This window comes from Bombina bombina, chromosome 3 (assembly GCF_027579735.1).
Source record: "Bombina bombina isolate aBomBom1 chromosome 3, aBomBom1.pri, whole genome shotgun sequence".
Taxonomy (NCBI): domain Eukaryota; kingdom Metazoa; phylum Chordata; class Amphibia; order Anura; family Bombinatoridae; genus Bombina; species Bombina bombina.
This window is the reverse complement of record NC_069501.1, coordinates 132627445-132643465: the sequence shown is the minus strand read 5'-3', so window position 1 is coordinate 132643465 and position 16021 is coordinate 132627445. Positions and strand designations below refer to the sequence as shown.

The 16021-nt window shown below is 36.8% G+C and overlaps 1 protein-coding gene across 1 annotated transcript in view; it reads right to left on the bottom strand.

The window, feature by feature from the left end:
* Positions 1 to 16021, bottom strand: part of ADAMTS5 (ADAM metallopeptidase with thrombospondin type 1 motif 5) — a 142206-nt gene that overhangs the window by 13360 nt on the left and 112825 nt on the right. The window contains exons 4-7 of the mRNA XM_053705994.1: positions 8385 to 8668; positions 6670 to 6853; positions 4424 to 4599; positions 2119 to 2294 (exon numbers count right to left, since the gene is read on the bottom strand). Of these exons, the coding sequence (XP_053561969.1) occupies positions 2119 to 2294; positions 4424 to 4599; positions 6670 to 6853; positions 8385 to 8668 (820 nt within the window). The remainder of the gene's footprint in view (positions 1 to 2118; positions 2295 to 4423; positions 4600 to 6669; positions 6854 to 8384; positions 8669 to 16021) is intronic.

The following is a 16021-nucleotide window of genomic DNA, read 5'->3' as shown; positions in this document are numbered from 1 at the left end:
ATAGGAGCTTCGGAGCCCCAGTGTTTTAGGCTCAGTCAGAGCGGCAAGTCTGAAATGCTAGTTAAGTAGCAGTAGCAGTAGTCTAAAGACACGTTAGGTGGCGGATTGAAATTACCCTTGTCCGATCGGATCAGGATGATTGACTGCCGCTTTCGCCGTGCACAAGTAGGGGGCAGCATTCTTAAATGCGTTCCTCAGTACAGTTGCCAGCTCACTGGGAGGCTAGGCGGACAAGGTTTATGATAGCGGGCCTTGTACGCCCACCTATTGTTAAATATAGCCCAATGTGTACACTTAATAGGACACTGTACTCAAAACATTTCTGCCATCCATGTGAAAAAGCTTTGTCTAAACAGGATAAGTTTTAGTATACACTTTTATATATATATATATATATATATATATATATATATATATATATAATACAGCTTATTTAACAAGTCACTATAAGCATTAGAGGAAAGTATACAACTGGTATGGGAATTTTAAACCTAAACACATTTTGCAGGCAAAAAAAGACTGCATTTTAAATGACGGTCTTTCATGTGGATGCCATACATATAGATAAGTACCATGCACCTTTAATATGGTATGGTATGTCTGCCTAACTTACCATAACAAAATCATATATTTTTTTTAATTGTTGTCTAAAGCATGTCATGGAGATCATATTTCACCTTTTAGAACAGTCACTTGAAGGGCCAGTTAAACTTCCCTAGGGAGCCTTTATAACTTCTAATAAAGAGTGCATGGAACATTTTGTGGCAGGACATTTGACCCTTATGACCCCAATATATAAAGATCTAGGCTGGAAATGGTTCTTCAGAGAAGAGACAAGGAGATGAACTTAACAGATCATAAGAAAATAAATATCTTTTGGGATGTGCAGAGGAGACAGTTTTAGATGAAAGCCCTGTACTTGAGCACCAAGACAAAATGTGATGATAACCTCTCAAGACACAGTAATTAACCAAACAAATAGCTAATGGAATGAAATAGGATACAATGCAATTAATGCAATGTCTTTCTAAGTTTCTTCTTTTGAGCCATTGAAAATACAGTACAAATTCCCAAATCCAGAAATCCAAAATCCAGATTGATTCTGAAATCCAGACTTTCATTAATATTCTTTTAAAAAATAAAATGATTAAAAATGACCATTTATTCCCACCAGTAATTAACATTCTTTTTTTTCTGTTCTAAAATGCAAATCCTAGTCTAAATTAAAAACATTAAAAACAATAAAACTACTTTAAGGTTGCATATTTAAGCTGTATTATGACATGTAAGTGTTGCCTTAATTAAATAAATATTATTGTTTAAACTTGGTCCGTTTTACAGATGCAAATATACAAATATTCTGAAATCCAAACCTTTTTCCAGTCCCAGGCAGTTAGAATAAAAATAGTATTTGTTTTTTTTGTTTTTTTTTTGTTCTAAACTCTGTTTTAAAAAGAAAAAGGGTTATCTGTTAATAAAAAAAGCCCTTTGGGTAAATGCATATAACTTTGATCTGCACATAAGGGCACCTATGAGCCTCTACTTAAATAAATATACAGTTATTCATGCCCAGTGATCACTATTACCACAGGGATCAGCTGGCTATTAAAAGTTATACAGTGCCATGTTTTTATAAAGGGGCTTCTGTGCTTAAAATCTAGGGGTCTTTGGGGTCTTTAGCATTTTTTGATGAGCTATTACAGGCCCATGGAGAACCCCTTCCTACAAAATTTGTGTTTTTTTTAATGTGCTTTGACTGTATACCCACCATTTGAAAAGATGGGTCGTGGGAGTTTCTAGGGCTGAAGGGAGCTGAAATCGAAGGGTTTGAATACCTACCTCTTACATCCAGCTCCCTACTCTCTGCAGCAACTCGGCAGGTCTGGGTTTCTGAGGCCTAGTGACATCATCACTTCTCCCTTGAATTCGCTGGCGATGTTAGACTTATTCAGCCACCAGGGATTTGGGATTTAGTCCAGGGGGCCACAATGAACTCCAAAAGCATTGTGCAGATGAATACAATGTGTAGGCACAGCAAAGGGGTAGACTCTAGTTCAGTTGACCATACTTAATACAAATATTTCTCTAAAATCTAAGCTTAAAAGAAAAGCACCTTACCTTTTTGTTGTGAATGTCCCCATAACCTTTGTGCAGCTAGAGTTATCTCCTCCACACACACCACACTTGTCAAACTGGAGCTTGGATCCAATAATCCCGTCACAACCCGTGCGAACACATTTTCCCCGTACACAAATAGAATTGCTGTAAGGTCTACATTCAGTGCCATCTGTAACCTTAAGGGTAAAACATGAGAAATTACACATTGGTAAAAATGATATATGTAACATTACAGTATAAACTCTGTATATAATTGTGATGAACAATAATCTGTTTGAAAAAGGGTTATCTATGTATTTTTATTTGATTAGTTGTCATTGAGAAAATGATGTTTAAGCCTCAGTTATGTACAAATATGTATTTCCTAGTTTCCTGCTAGCTTCAGTAATGACTTAAACAGATTTAACCTTTCTTGTACTAAACAGAACATATCTGAGTGTCCTGTCCCATTAAACAAACGAGTTTTCATCCTGTGAGAAGTGACAATTCCAGGTAATTCCAAAAATGTGAGGAAAAAAACATATGTTAGTTAATTTATTGAGCTAGCTGAGTTAAGCCCATGGGGCCTATTTAATAGAGTGCGAGCGGACATGATCCGATATTGCGGATCATGTCCACTGCACATCGATAAATGCCAACAGCATACGCTGTCAGCATTTATCATTGAACTGCTGGAGCGATACCGCCCCCTGCAGGGGGTGTCTTTCAACCCAATCGTATTGAATCGGGTTGATTTCCGGCGATGTCTGTCCGCCACATCAGAGCAGATGGACAGGTTATGGAGCAGCGGTCATATATGATAGTTTTATTTATTATATATGTGTATATACAGACACACATAGGGGCTGATGTATTATGCTGCAAATGCAGCGGTTAAAGCTCGCCTGAAACATAAGTTGAGAAGCAGCTGTCATAAGACCGCTGCTCCTTAAAGGGATAGTAAACCCCAAAATGTCCTTTTATTATTTGGATAGAACATACAATTTTAAACAACTTTCTAATTTACTTCTATTAATCTAGTTATCCAATCACAAGAGACAAATGTGTTCAGGCACCAATAAGCAGAAGCTCCCACTAGTGTATGATTTGTGCGTATTCATTTTTAACAAGGGATACTAACAGAACGAAGCACATTTGAAAATAGAAGTGAATTTAAAAGTGTCTTAAAATTACATGCTCTATCTGAATCATGTAAGTTTAATTTTTACTTTCCTATCCCTTTATCCAGCAATCATCCTGATCGGATACGATCGAGATGATTGACACCCCCTGCTAGTGGCCAATTGGCCATGTATGTTCAGGGGGCAGCATTGCACAAGCATTTCCCTAGAAATGCTTGTGCAATGATAAATGCTGACAGAGTATGCTGTCATCATTTATCGATGTGCGGCGGACATGATCCCCTACAGCGGATCATGTGCACCCGCACAATGTTAAATTGGCCCCATAGACACACACACAAACACACCCACTCACACACATACACACACACAAACATACACACACATACCCCCTCACACACACACACACACACACACACCCACTCACACACATACACACACACAAACATACACACACATACCCCCTCACACACACACACACACACCCACTCACACACATACACACACACAAACATACACACACATACCCCCTCACAAACACACAAACACACACACACACAAACATACCCACACACAAACATACACACATACCCCCCCCCCCCACACACACACATACCCCCTCACACACACACACACACACATACACACACACATAAACACACACACAAACATACCCACACACACATACACACACACACAAACACATACACACACATACCCCCTCACACACACACAAACACACACACACAAACATACACATACACACACATACACACACACACACACAAACACATACACAAACATACCCCCTCACACATACACAAACACACACACAAACATACCCACACACATACACACACACAAACATACACACACATACCCCCTCACACAAACACACACACAAACATACCCATACACACAAACACACACACAAACACACACACACACATACACACACATACACACACACAAACACATACACAAACATACCCCCTCACACACACACAAACACACACACAAACATACACACACACACACACACATACACACACACAAACATACACACACATACCCCCTCACACACACACAAACACACACACAAACATACCCACACACACACAAACACACACACAAACACACACACAAACACACACAAATCCAGAGTAAAATTACTCTAAAATTACCTTTTGTGAGAAAACGACATAGTATCCAGTTCCCTTAGCTTGACAGATTAACTTGCACACATCTCCCTGCTGAACACCAGCATACTTAGGAACCCACTCAACAAATGTCTTGACACCTTTAGCATCAGATTGATAGCCATTTCTTGCTTCACACTGCTGCTGCCGAAATGATTTGGCTTATGGAAAAGAAAGAAAAAAAAAAAACAAATTAAAAGATCATCAACTTCAATGAATGATTTTAGGGTATGTGTTTCTTAAATAGAAGATTTTCTCAAATTTTGCATTGTCTTTTAAGCCAATTTAAATCTGCATTTTACTGAATGAAAATTAGGTAAATAATTATTATGTAAATACATGTTGTATACACATTGTGGGTTTATGTTTGATTTTTTTTAAATGTTCTTGTTGAATGAAGCTTTTAATACAGAATTCCATAGTGTCTATAATTTGACAATATTTTATTATCATGAATGGGAGGTTTATTAATACCACATCTTGAAATAGAAAGTCAAATTTTATAATATACAGTATAACCACAAGTTCTTAAAAAGGTTGTTAAATATTATAGATGTAATCATATCAGTCAGTATACTTATAGAAAACTTCATTTGGCAAAACGTTGCCAATGAAGGTTTATGAAAATGCCAATAAATGGAATATTAAAAAAGAACATAAATGTTATTGTAAGTACAAGGCTTCTCTATTCAATAAAGTGAAAGTAAAGTAAAAATTAAGGGATTACGAGTGGAACGCTATCTTAACGTGTCCCTGTAAAGGGGCAAATTTGGCAGTTTAAGGGTACATGTTAAATAACCAGCCATTAAAAGTGGCTGGTTAATGTGACTCTGAGCTTGCACTTTTACTTTGCTCTAGAAATCATTAACCAGAAATCAGATCTCTGTTTAATGAAAAAAAGTTGCCCCAATTGCCCCCAAAATCAAGAGTATCATTAAATAAACAGATGAAAAACTTTATGTATTTTGTTTAAAAATGCACTAAGCAGTTATAAGGGGATAAAGTGAGGTGATGTGGGGTGCACTGAACGTGGCTTTACATAGAGGTGAATGGGGGGCTGTGTTTTCACTATAAATATATTATGTATATACACATATAAACACATACATATATATGTATATATTCATATAAATATACATTTATATATTGCTACCCAACGCTGCACAATTTTGCCCCTGTGTAGCGCTATGTTGTTTGCTGTGTCTATCGGCATCAGAACGAGGCTCCCATTAAAGCCTATGGAAGCGCGCTCTCAGGAGCACTTGGCTTCTGGGCAATGTGAAAATAAGGTTGCATTTGCATTGTGCTGCATTTGTTATACCATTAAGTTCGCTTGTATTACTGAGTGGAGCACAAATATTGCGCTTGTGTAAGCGCAATATTGAGTTCCACTCTTAATTTAGCCCTAAATGTTTACGATTCAGTTAGATTGCTTCTGTTATCAAATTTGCTTTGCTCTCTTGGTATCCTCTATTGAAGAGTAAATCTAGGTTGGCTGATAGGAGGTTAGGAGCGTGCACGTGTCTTTAGCATTGTATGGCATTAGTGTTTCAAACAATGTATAACATCACTATACGCATTTTCAGATGGCTAAAGACACGTGCATGCTCCTGAGCTTACCTAGGATCATCCATTAACAAAGGATACCAAAACAACAAAGTAACATTGATAATCAAAGTAACCTGGAAACTTACTTAGAATTCCATTCTCTATCTAATCCAATTAAGTTTAATTTAGACTTTGCTCTCTCTTTAACACACCAGCTAAATGTAAAAATGTTCTGAATATATTAATACATTGTTTGATGGCAATATTTCTCAGCAACCAAATGCTCTTCCAAAACATATTTGCCAATCAGGACTTGTTACTGTAAAATACACGAATAGCCATAGTATATGTCAACAATTGTGCACTACATTGCAACAAGCCTCATTAGTATATGTTCCATATTTTCCTTTCTGTGGCCAGTCAGGGACAGATATAAATGATCTCCCACCCTGATCAAGCAATTATTGTGTAGAACATTGTAGCACCAGAGTTCTTAAGACCGCAGGGTACAGCCCCGAATTTCTGGGCGCAGTGGAAAAATCAACATAATTCTCAGAGTTAAATTGCAAGGAAAGCAGAGAAAAATAATCAATGGAAGTACATTATATTTTTAACTAATGCTGACTGAATATTTAAATAGGGAAATAAAATTGTGAATTTGTTTATCTGTGTGTTTTACTTACCATTAGCTGGACATGGCGTCACATTGCAGGAGCGGTAGATTGCACGCTTTCCTGTGCAGTATCTTCCACTGTTTCTAGGTGCTGGGTTATTGCAATGGCGATAGGCAAACTGGACTCCTCCACCACATGTTCTAGAACATTGTCCCCAAGGGCCCCAGGAACCCCAGTTGCCATGGCTAGAAACCTGAAACACACCAAAATATGTCAATCTCACTCTAGGGGCCAAATTATCAAGGGCCAAATGGCCCTGAATACCCCTGTTTCCATACGAGCTTCAGGCTCACCGAAAAAAGGAGTTAGGAAACAGCGGTCTTAAGACCGTCGCTCCTTAACTCGTCCACTGCCTCTGAGGCGGCGGACAGCAATCAGTCCGATCGAATACGATTGGGTTGACTGACACACCCTGCTGGAAGCCGATTGGCCGCGAATCTGCAGGGGGTGGCATTGCACAAGCAGTTCACCAGAATTGCTTGTGCAATGTTAAATGTTGACAGCGTATGCTGTTGGCATTAAGCGATGTCAGGCGGACATGATTTGCTACAGCGAATCATGTCCACCCATAATTTGATAATTCGGCATCTAGTAATCAACAAAGAGCTATAAAATTAACAATTTCTAAGGCGCTAACAATATTCAAAAACTGATAATATAATATTGAAACACATCGAGTGTCAAAGTTGAACTAAAACAAACCATATGCAATAATTCGAAATAATGTATATCACTAGGTTATGATGTGTTTGCATTTAACTTGTAACACATTATATGTTTAACACATTTAAGGTACATAAAAGTGAAAAATTATTAGAAAAGGCAAAAGTCTATAAAAAATAATACATACAATTTAAAAAAATAAGTATTATATTATTATTATTATTATCATCATTATAATTTATGATATATGTTCACCCAACATTTGGGTGTGGAAGTGGACAACTTTTCGTTGGAAAAAAAACTTTGTATTTAAAAGTAATACAAAGTTTTTATTGGAATATACCTGCATTAGCAAAAATACTTCTAGTACAATTATTATCAGAGAGCCGTGCGTGACTCTTGTGTCAGTGATAACTCAGTATGTATTATACAAACCACCAGCAGCTTTCTAAGCCAATGTGATCTTTCAATGGGGGTTCACTAGGTCCATGCAGCATATATACATATGCCCTTAAATTATTATATTAGACATTTGTATGTATGTGTTTCTATGTTAAAGCTCTTTGCATGCCTTATATCTTTGAGCCCTTATATCTTTGTAATGCAATGTATTTTATTAATCATTTTGACCAGACAGTGTTATCATGAGTGTAACTGTACTATTAAATGTAATCTAGCCCTCAGTTAGGGCACAACATAAAGCACTTGACGAATAATTTAAACTGAAAACCATTAAAGTCCAACCAATTTTAGGTTTTGATTTTATTAAAATGACCTCACTTATACCTTTTCCTTTCTGCTCTCAATAAAAAAAAAACAATAATAAATAAGTCTAGCCAAATGGGTGAACTATTCTTATTAAAACATAAAATGAGTTTGCAAGAGATTTCTGTTGACTTTGGAGATATATGTACAATGTAATCATATCTCCTTACAGGAATTTGGCTGGTTCTTCCTAAAAGCTTGGATAATACATCCCGGTCATGAACTATTATGCCCTTCTCTGAACTTGAGTAATCAGCAATGAAAAATAAATATTAATCTTCTTCACAGTTACATACCGAGTAATATTTCTTTTTGGTTTTATCAACACATTTGCCATGAAGACATATTCTTCCTTTTCCACATGGTGTTCCCTCTACAGCGGGCAGCTTTTTAGTCAAGCACACCATCTGACCTTGGCGAACAACTGCACACCACAGCCGTGAGCAAACATCCATCCCAGGACACACGGTGTATGAAGGGCCGAATGCAAGTTTACACTGACGGATGGCGTCATAGCTTTGCCCTGGTAGTTCTTCTGGTCCCAAGATTGTATTTCTTGGTTGATCAAGCAAACAGTTTCCTGAAAGGCAATTTATATATTAATATAATTGACATAGTGTATTAATCTTTATAAAGAGAAAATAAATAGATTAATCACAAATATAAATAACATATTTTTATACATAGCATTATGGTTTCAAATTTGATTAAGCATAGCATTCAATATCAATGGTGCATTGTACTGTAAAATTTGGTTTAATGTGTTCCTAATTATTCATTTTACCTGCTGGCGTATACTAAATTATTTTTTTAAATAGCTCATTTAACTTTATTTAAACACTTAAATGGCTGTTTTTGCCTGTGCAAACCACCAACTATACTGAAAAATGCGATGATACAGTATTGATTATTGAAAAGCTATGCAAGCAAGAGGCAGCAATAGAAATCAAACTTCCAGTAAGAGGTTGGAGAGAGACCAGACCATTTGAGAGGGTGTTCATCTGTGTGTATTATCCCTTTAAATATTGTTGTTGTTTTGTTTTTTTAATTGCTTATAACTTTGGAATGGCTGAACCAATTTTGCTGAAATATGGTAATTTACCTCATATTGGCAGTGACTACAAACCATGGAAATTATATTTAAAATGAAAAAAAAAAGAAAAGGTTCCTTGGTAAGGTTTATTTAGAAACATATGTGGGTTTATTTTAAACTTATTTGTCGCATAATTTCGTAACATGAGAAGTACATCTTACGTGAATGTAGACACGTCATGAAATGATTTGATAACAAAATTACATGTTTATAGAGAATTTTCTATTGTTTGTGCCACTGCATCGAAACATACGTTTCTAAATAACTATTACACTTGTTCTGCTATTTACAGGAATGTTTTGTCAGGCTTTTTTCTTAAATAAATAATAAAAAGTAAACAGATTTGTGAGATAAATACTGATTTTCACACAAAATAAAATAGAATTGATTGCTCTAATATTTATAATTGGCTTTTTAACTCAACATCAAATGGACCCTTAAAGGGACACTGAACCAAATTTTTTTGTTTTGTGATTCAGATAGAGCATGCAATTTTAAACAACTTTCTAATTTACTCCTATTATCAATTTTTCTTCATTCTCTTGCTTTCTTTATTTGAAAAAGAAGGCATCTAAGCTATTTTTTGGTTCAGCACCATGGAACGCACTTGTTTATTGGTAGGTGAATTTACCCACCAATTAGCAAAAACAACACAGTGTGTTCACCAAAAATGGGCCGGCATCTAAACTTACATTCTTGCATTTAAAATAAAGAATCCAAGAGAATGAATATAATTTGATAATAGGAGTAAATTAGAAAGTTGCTTAAAATTGCATGCTCTATCTGAATCACGATAGACAAAAAATTGGGTTCAGTGTCCCTTTAAGTTGAGCTGAATATATAAAGCAATGGATGCTGCTTTACGCAATGTCAGAAACAGTGGCCTTCTGACTGCTGTTTCTTACTCTCTCCTCTACACTTGAGATAGCAGAGATAAAGCATCCCAAACACATGTCCTTGTACAAAAGTACATGCAGGCAGCGGACGTAGAGTGCCTGCTGCCCTTCGCTGAAAAGGCGAGGAGGACCGGATCTCAAATCGGGAACTTTGTCCACCCGACATTTAGTTCATGGTACCCTATGTATTTTCTGGTAAGTGATAAGAAATGTTGTATCTTACAGGTGTGGTAAATATCAAATGATGTAAAAAACAGATGAGCCATTGCACTGTGTATGTGCATTACTCTCTGGTGATGTAAGTGTTCAATATATAACACATCACCAGTAGGAAATTAATTTTGCATGATGAAATGTTGGGTGATATTGAGTTGTCTAGCTAGTAGCATTATATTTCATTTTGGTTAGCCCTGATATACCTAGGATACAGTGGGTGACATCATCAATAAGGGACAATTGTAGGCTTCTGTACTTGAATTACTGAAAGAATTCTGGGAAAATCAAAGGATGTTGAAGAAGCCACTGCATGCAGCCATGGAATATTTATCTTGGGGCAAATGGAGAATTATCAGAACTTTTAGGAAAGTTTGCTTAAAGTGACAGGCAACCCCAATATTTTCTTTCATGATTTGGATAGAACATACCATTTTAAACAACTTTCCAATTTACTTCTATTATCAAATGTGCTTAATTCTCTTGTTATCCTTTGCTGAAGAAAGAGCATTGCACTACTGTAAACTAGATGAAAACATCTAGTTAGCCAATCACAAGAGATGAATGTGTGCGTGCACCAATCAGCAGCTAGCTCCCACTAGTGTGGGATATGTGCATATTCTTTTTCATCAAGCGATATCAAGAGAATGAGGCACATTTGAAAAAAGAAGTGAATTTAATAGTGTCTTAAAATTACACACTCTGGGATCAATTTATCAAGCTCCGTACAAAGCTTTATGCCTTGTCGCTCCATAAGACAGAAATCAACCCGATCGAATGCGATCAGGTTGATTGACACCCCCTGCTCTTTAAGGAAGTGAGCAACATGTTTTACCTGTTGTGATAAACAATAACTTTTGCATTTTACTAAAGATATTGTTATGTGCTTTTACAATGCTACAGTGCTTTGAGATCATAATCTTACATCCCAAAGCTATCAATCGATGCTGGAATTAATTCTAGTACTGATAATAGTTCTATAAGCTGCAGGCAAAACTAATGCATTATCAGGTTATTTGTAGACTGGCTATGCAGAAACTTGTCATAGAAAACGTTCATTCCCCTTATTTTCATTTTTGGATTTAATAGTTTTTAAATTTCCGTTTAATAAAAAATAGTGTGCTTTATTTTCTACATCATCTGAAAAGCAAACTGAACTAGTACTAATATGCTTAGACCTTGGCCTCTATTTAACAAAGTCTGTCGGACCTGATCCGACAGACCTCGCTGAATATGGCGAGCAATACGCTCTCCGTATTCAGCATTGCACCAGCAGCTCACAAGAACTGCTGGTGCAATGCCGCCCCCTGCAGACTCGCAGCCAATCGGCCGCCAGCAGGGGGGTGTCAATCAACCCGATTGTACTCGATCAGGTTGAACTGTGGCGAAGTCTGTCTGCCTGCTCAGAGAGGACAGGAATCGCCGTAATTCAACCCGATCGAGTACGATCAGGTTGATTGACACCCCCCTGCTGGCGGCCAATTGGCCGCGAGTCTGCAGGGGGCGGCGTTGCACCAGCAGCTCACAAGAGCTGCTGGTGCAATGCTGAATATGGAGAGCGTATTGCTCTCCGCATTCAGCGATGTCTGTCGGACCTGATCCTCACTGTCGGATCAGGTCTGACAGACATTTCATAAATAGGCCTCAATGAGTAATCATTTACAGTGCAGGCAAGAAATGTAAGTGAACCTCTGTGTTAACCACAATTCCAAAAGTTATTTGTAGTCAGGTGTTCCTACCCTTAAAATAAAGGCACACAAAGCCTACTTACTGACACACATATTCTACTCACAATACCAACCCTTGAACCATGAAACCCAAAATAAGATATAGCATGCAATTTTAAAGGGACAGTCTGGTCTAAAATAAACTTTCATGATTTAGATAGGGCATGTAATTTTAAACAACTTTTCAATTTACTTTTTATCACCAATTTTGCTTTGTTCTCTTGGTATTCTTAGTTGAAAGCTAAACCTAGGTGGTTCATATGCTAATTTTTTAGACCTTGAAGGCCGCCACTTATCTGAATGCATTTTAACAGTTTTTCACCACTAGAGGATGTTAGTTCATGTGTGTCATATAGATAACACTGTGCGAACGCACGTGGGGTTACATAGGAGTCAGCACTGATTGGCTAAAATGCAAGTATGTCAAAAGAACTGAAATAAGGGGGCAGTTTGGAGAGACTTAGATACCAGATAATCACAGAGGCAAAAAGTGTATTAATATAACTGTGTTGGTTATAAAAAAACTAGCGAATGGGTAATAAAGGAATTATCCTGTCCCTTTAAATAACTTTCCAATTTACTTATATTTTAAAGAAGCTTCATTCTCATGGTATCATTTGTTGAAGGGGCAGCAATGCATTACTTGGAGTTGAACACATTCGAGGAGCCAATAAAAAAGGCATATATGTGCAGTCACCAATCAGCAGCTAGCTCACAGTAACACATTGCTGTTCTTTAACCTTCCTATGTATGCTTTTCAACAAATGACACTAAGAGAATGGGGCAAATTAGATAAAAGAAGTAAATGGACAGTTTAAAATTGCATGCTCTAGCTGAATCATGAAAGTTTAATTTTGACTTTACTGCCTCTTTAAATGTGTTCTGCAATGATTTACCAGTCATGAATAGAGCCCATGTTAAACTCTGTTTCTTGAGCATAACAGATCCTTTAGTAATAAATTGGGTGTTTAGTTGAATTAAAGGGATATAAAAATGCAAAATAATGCCCTAATGTTTTAAAGCATTGTATTATTGTACTCTTGGCTGCATATATTGTAACTATATGTTAAACCCTTGCAAAGGGCTTGCCTTAAACACATAGATAACATCAGCACTGCACTTCTTTAGAGCTAGCTGAACATCTGATGAGCCAATGGCATATGTGGCATATGTGTGTAGCCAGCAATCACCAGCTGCTCCTGGCCCTATCTAGGTATTCTTAAACAAAAAATACCAAGCAAAACAAACCAAGCAAACAAAGTCAATTTGTTAAAATAAATCAATGAGATTTTAAAGGGACACTAAACCCAATTTTTTTCTTTCATGATTCAGACAGAGCAGGCAATTTTAAGCAACTTTCTCATTTACTCCTATTATCAATCCATTTTTGTTCGTTCTTTTGCTATCTTTATTTAAATAGCAGGAATGTAAAGCTTAGGAGCCTGCCCATTTTTTGTTCAACTCCGTGGATAGCGCTTGTTTATTGGTAGCCAACAAAAAGCAAGCATAACCCAGGTTCTGACCCAAAAATGGGCCAGCTCCTAAGCCTTACATTCCTGCTTTTAAAATAAAGATAGCAAAAGAACGAAGACAAATTTATAATAGGAGTAAATTAGAAAAATGCTAAAAATTGTATGATCTATCTCAATCATGAACAAAAAAGATTGGGTTAAGTATCCCTTTAATTGTAACTTTCATGTTGTTGTTTTTAAGTTTCTTAATAAAACATAATTTTAAACACCAAAGAAAGTGATAAATTAACTAAAATCTTCACTACCCATCTCTGATGTATACACACGAAAAACATGACCTGCGTATCTTAATTAAGCCTGGAACGAAAGCAAAGGTGATGCAATTGTATCTGACATCATTCCTTCTATTTATCTCACTGAAAAGCTCCCAGTACAAACAGTGTGTATGTTTAATTGAGGGAGAAATAAAAAAAATAAAAAAACTATGTACATAGGAGAAGAAGCACATGAGATGTTAGGGAGAATGAGGACCATTTATAGTGTACATCTCATGCTTGTTATAACATTGCTGGTATTGTATATAAACCTTGAGATGTTTGAAATGATTATTCAGTTTTAATATGTCTTTTATAAATAAGAATACAATGCTGTGAACTGCTGAGACTCTTTACATAACCATTTCCCTGAACAGTATTTCCATCTCTAGAGTTTGAGAAAGTATAATTTGCTCCAATATTACGCCCATCCTTGATGTACAATAAAACATGAAGAATGCGTGTAGATGAGGTTACATTCAGCAACATGATCTCATTAGGTTCAGAAAGAGACATGATTATGTAATACATTTGCTTAAGAGCCATAAGTGAGTTTAAAAGGCCATTAGAATCAGTTTATGTATAGTATAAATCAGTAGATTTGCATAATAAACAAATGCATGATAAAAATACAAAGCAATAGCAATTAGGGGCCAAAATATCAAGCTCCGAATGGAGCTTGATGCCCCTGTTTCCGTGCGAGCCATTAGGCTCGATGGAAACAGTAGTTATGAAGCAGCGGTCTTGTGAACTGCTGGTGCAATGCAGCCCCCTGCAGGGGTTGTCAGTCAACCCGATCGAACTTCATATGAGTATTAGATTTTTTCCACTCCCCCTGTACCATATGACAGCCATCAGCAAATCACAAATGCATATAGGTATGTTCTGTGAATTCCTGCACATGCTCAGTAGGAGCTGGAGACTCAAAAAGTGTAAATATAAAAAGACTGTGCACATTTTGTTAATGGAAGTAAATTGGAAAGTTGTTTAAAATAGCATGATTTATCTGAATCATGAAAGTTTAATTTTGATTTGAGTGTCCCTTTAGGAACTAAAATACAAAAAAATACCTGAGTAAAAAATAAATGTTTTTAAAACTTTTAAACCGGTAATTTAATCGGCAAATTTGCAGTACAGGGATAAACCCATTGACAGTCATCTTGAGTATGTTTATCTTATCCCTCCTTCTATGGTCAATTACGAACATAAATAAATAACCTCTAGTACTCATCAAGCAATCACTGTTTATCATGTTGCAAGGTCAGGTATTCCAATCCATTAGTATTCTCTTTATGCTTCACAGGAGAAAATAATATTACTCATAGCATGCAATTAAACAAATCCATTTATATCCATTATCAAATTGTACCCAGGCTTTTTATATGCACACTTTCTAAAGCTTTATTCGAAACTTGTTTTAAAAGTAGGTACACACACAGTGGATAAAACAGAGTGTCAGCAGAGCACAGCTGACGCGTTTCGGCTAAGAGCCGTAGTCATCAGCTTTTGACTATGGCTCATAGCCAAAACGCTGACACTCCGTTTTATCCACTGTGTGTGTACCTAATTTTAAAACAAGTTTCGAATAAAGATTTTACTATCCAAGCTGGTGCTTCGTTCCATTCTTTTGATGTAGTACCTGGGATTGACCTCCATTACGTGCAGCACAGCTATTGGAAGTTCACTTGTGAGTTCCCTACAGCCCGTAGGATAGGGGCACCAAACCCAGTGCTGGACCAATCATGCCAGAGCAGGCTACATGCCTCTGTGACATCTGAAGAGGGTGCTGAATTGAACGCAAACATCGAGTTGGAGACTCCAGCGTTCATGTGAGTATTCAGCGCTAGTATACCAGCAGAATAGGCTGAGCACAACCCACTACATACAGCACCTAAGGACCGGACGAAACACTTGTAGTTGGGTAAGCCACTTTGATATTGCCATATGCTTTGTGAATATAATAGCATTGAGACTGCTTTGGGACCAACGCTACTGACAGTTTACATACCCCAACCCGACGTGCATTTCTGCATTAGTGGGACATTTTGTTGTTTCAATTTCTGAGGCACCAGTTTCTAGTTAGCATGTGCAACAGTTCACATAGTATATACATACATGAGTCTGATTGCTGTCACGTGATACAGGGGCAGGGAAAAGAATTTTGAAAATTGTCAGAAAAAAAAAATACTGCTTATTTAAAATTCAGAGTAAGTGGGAT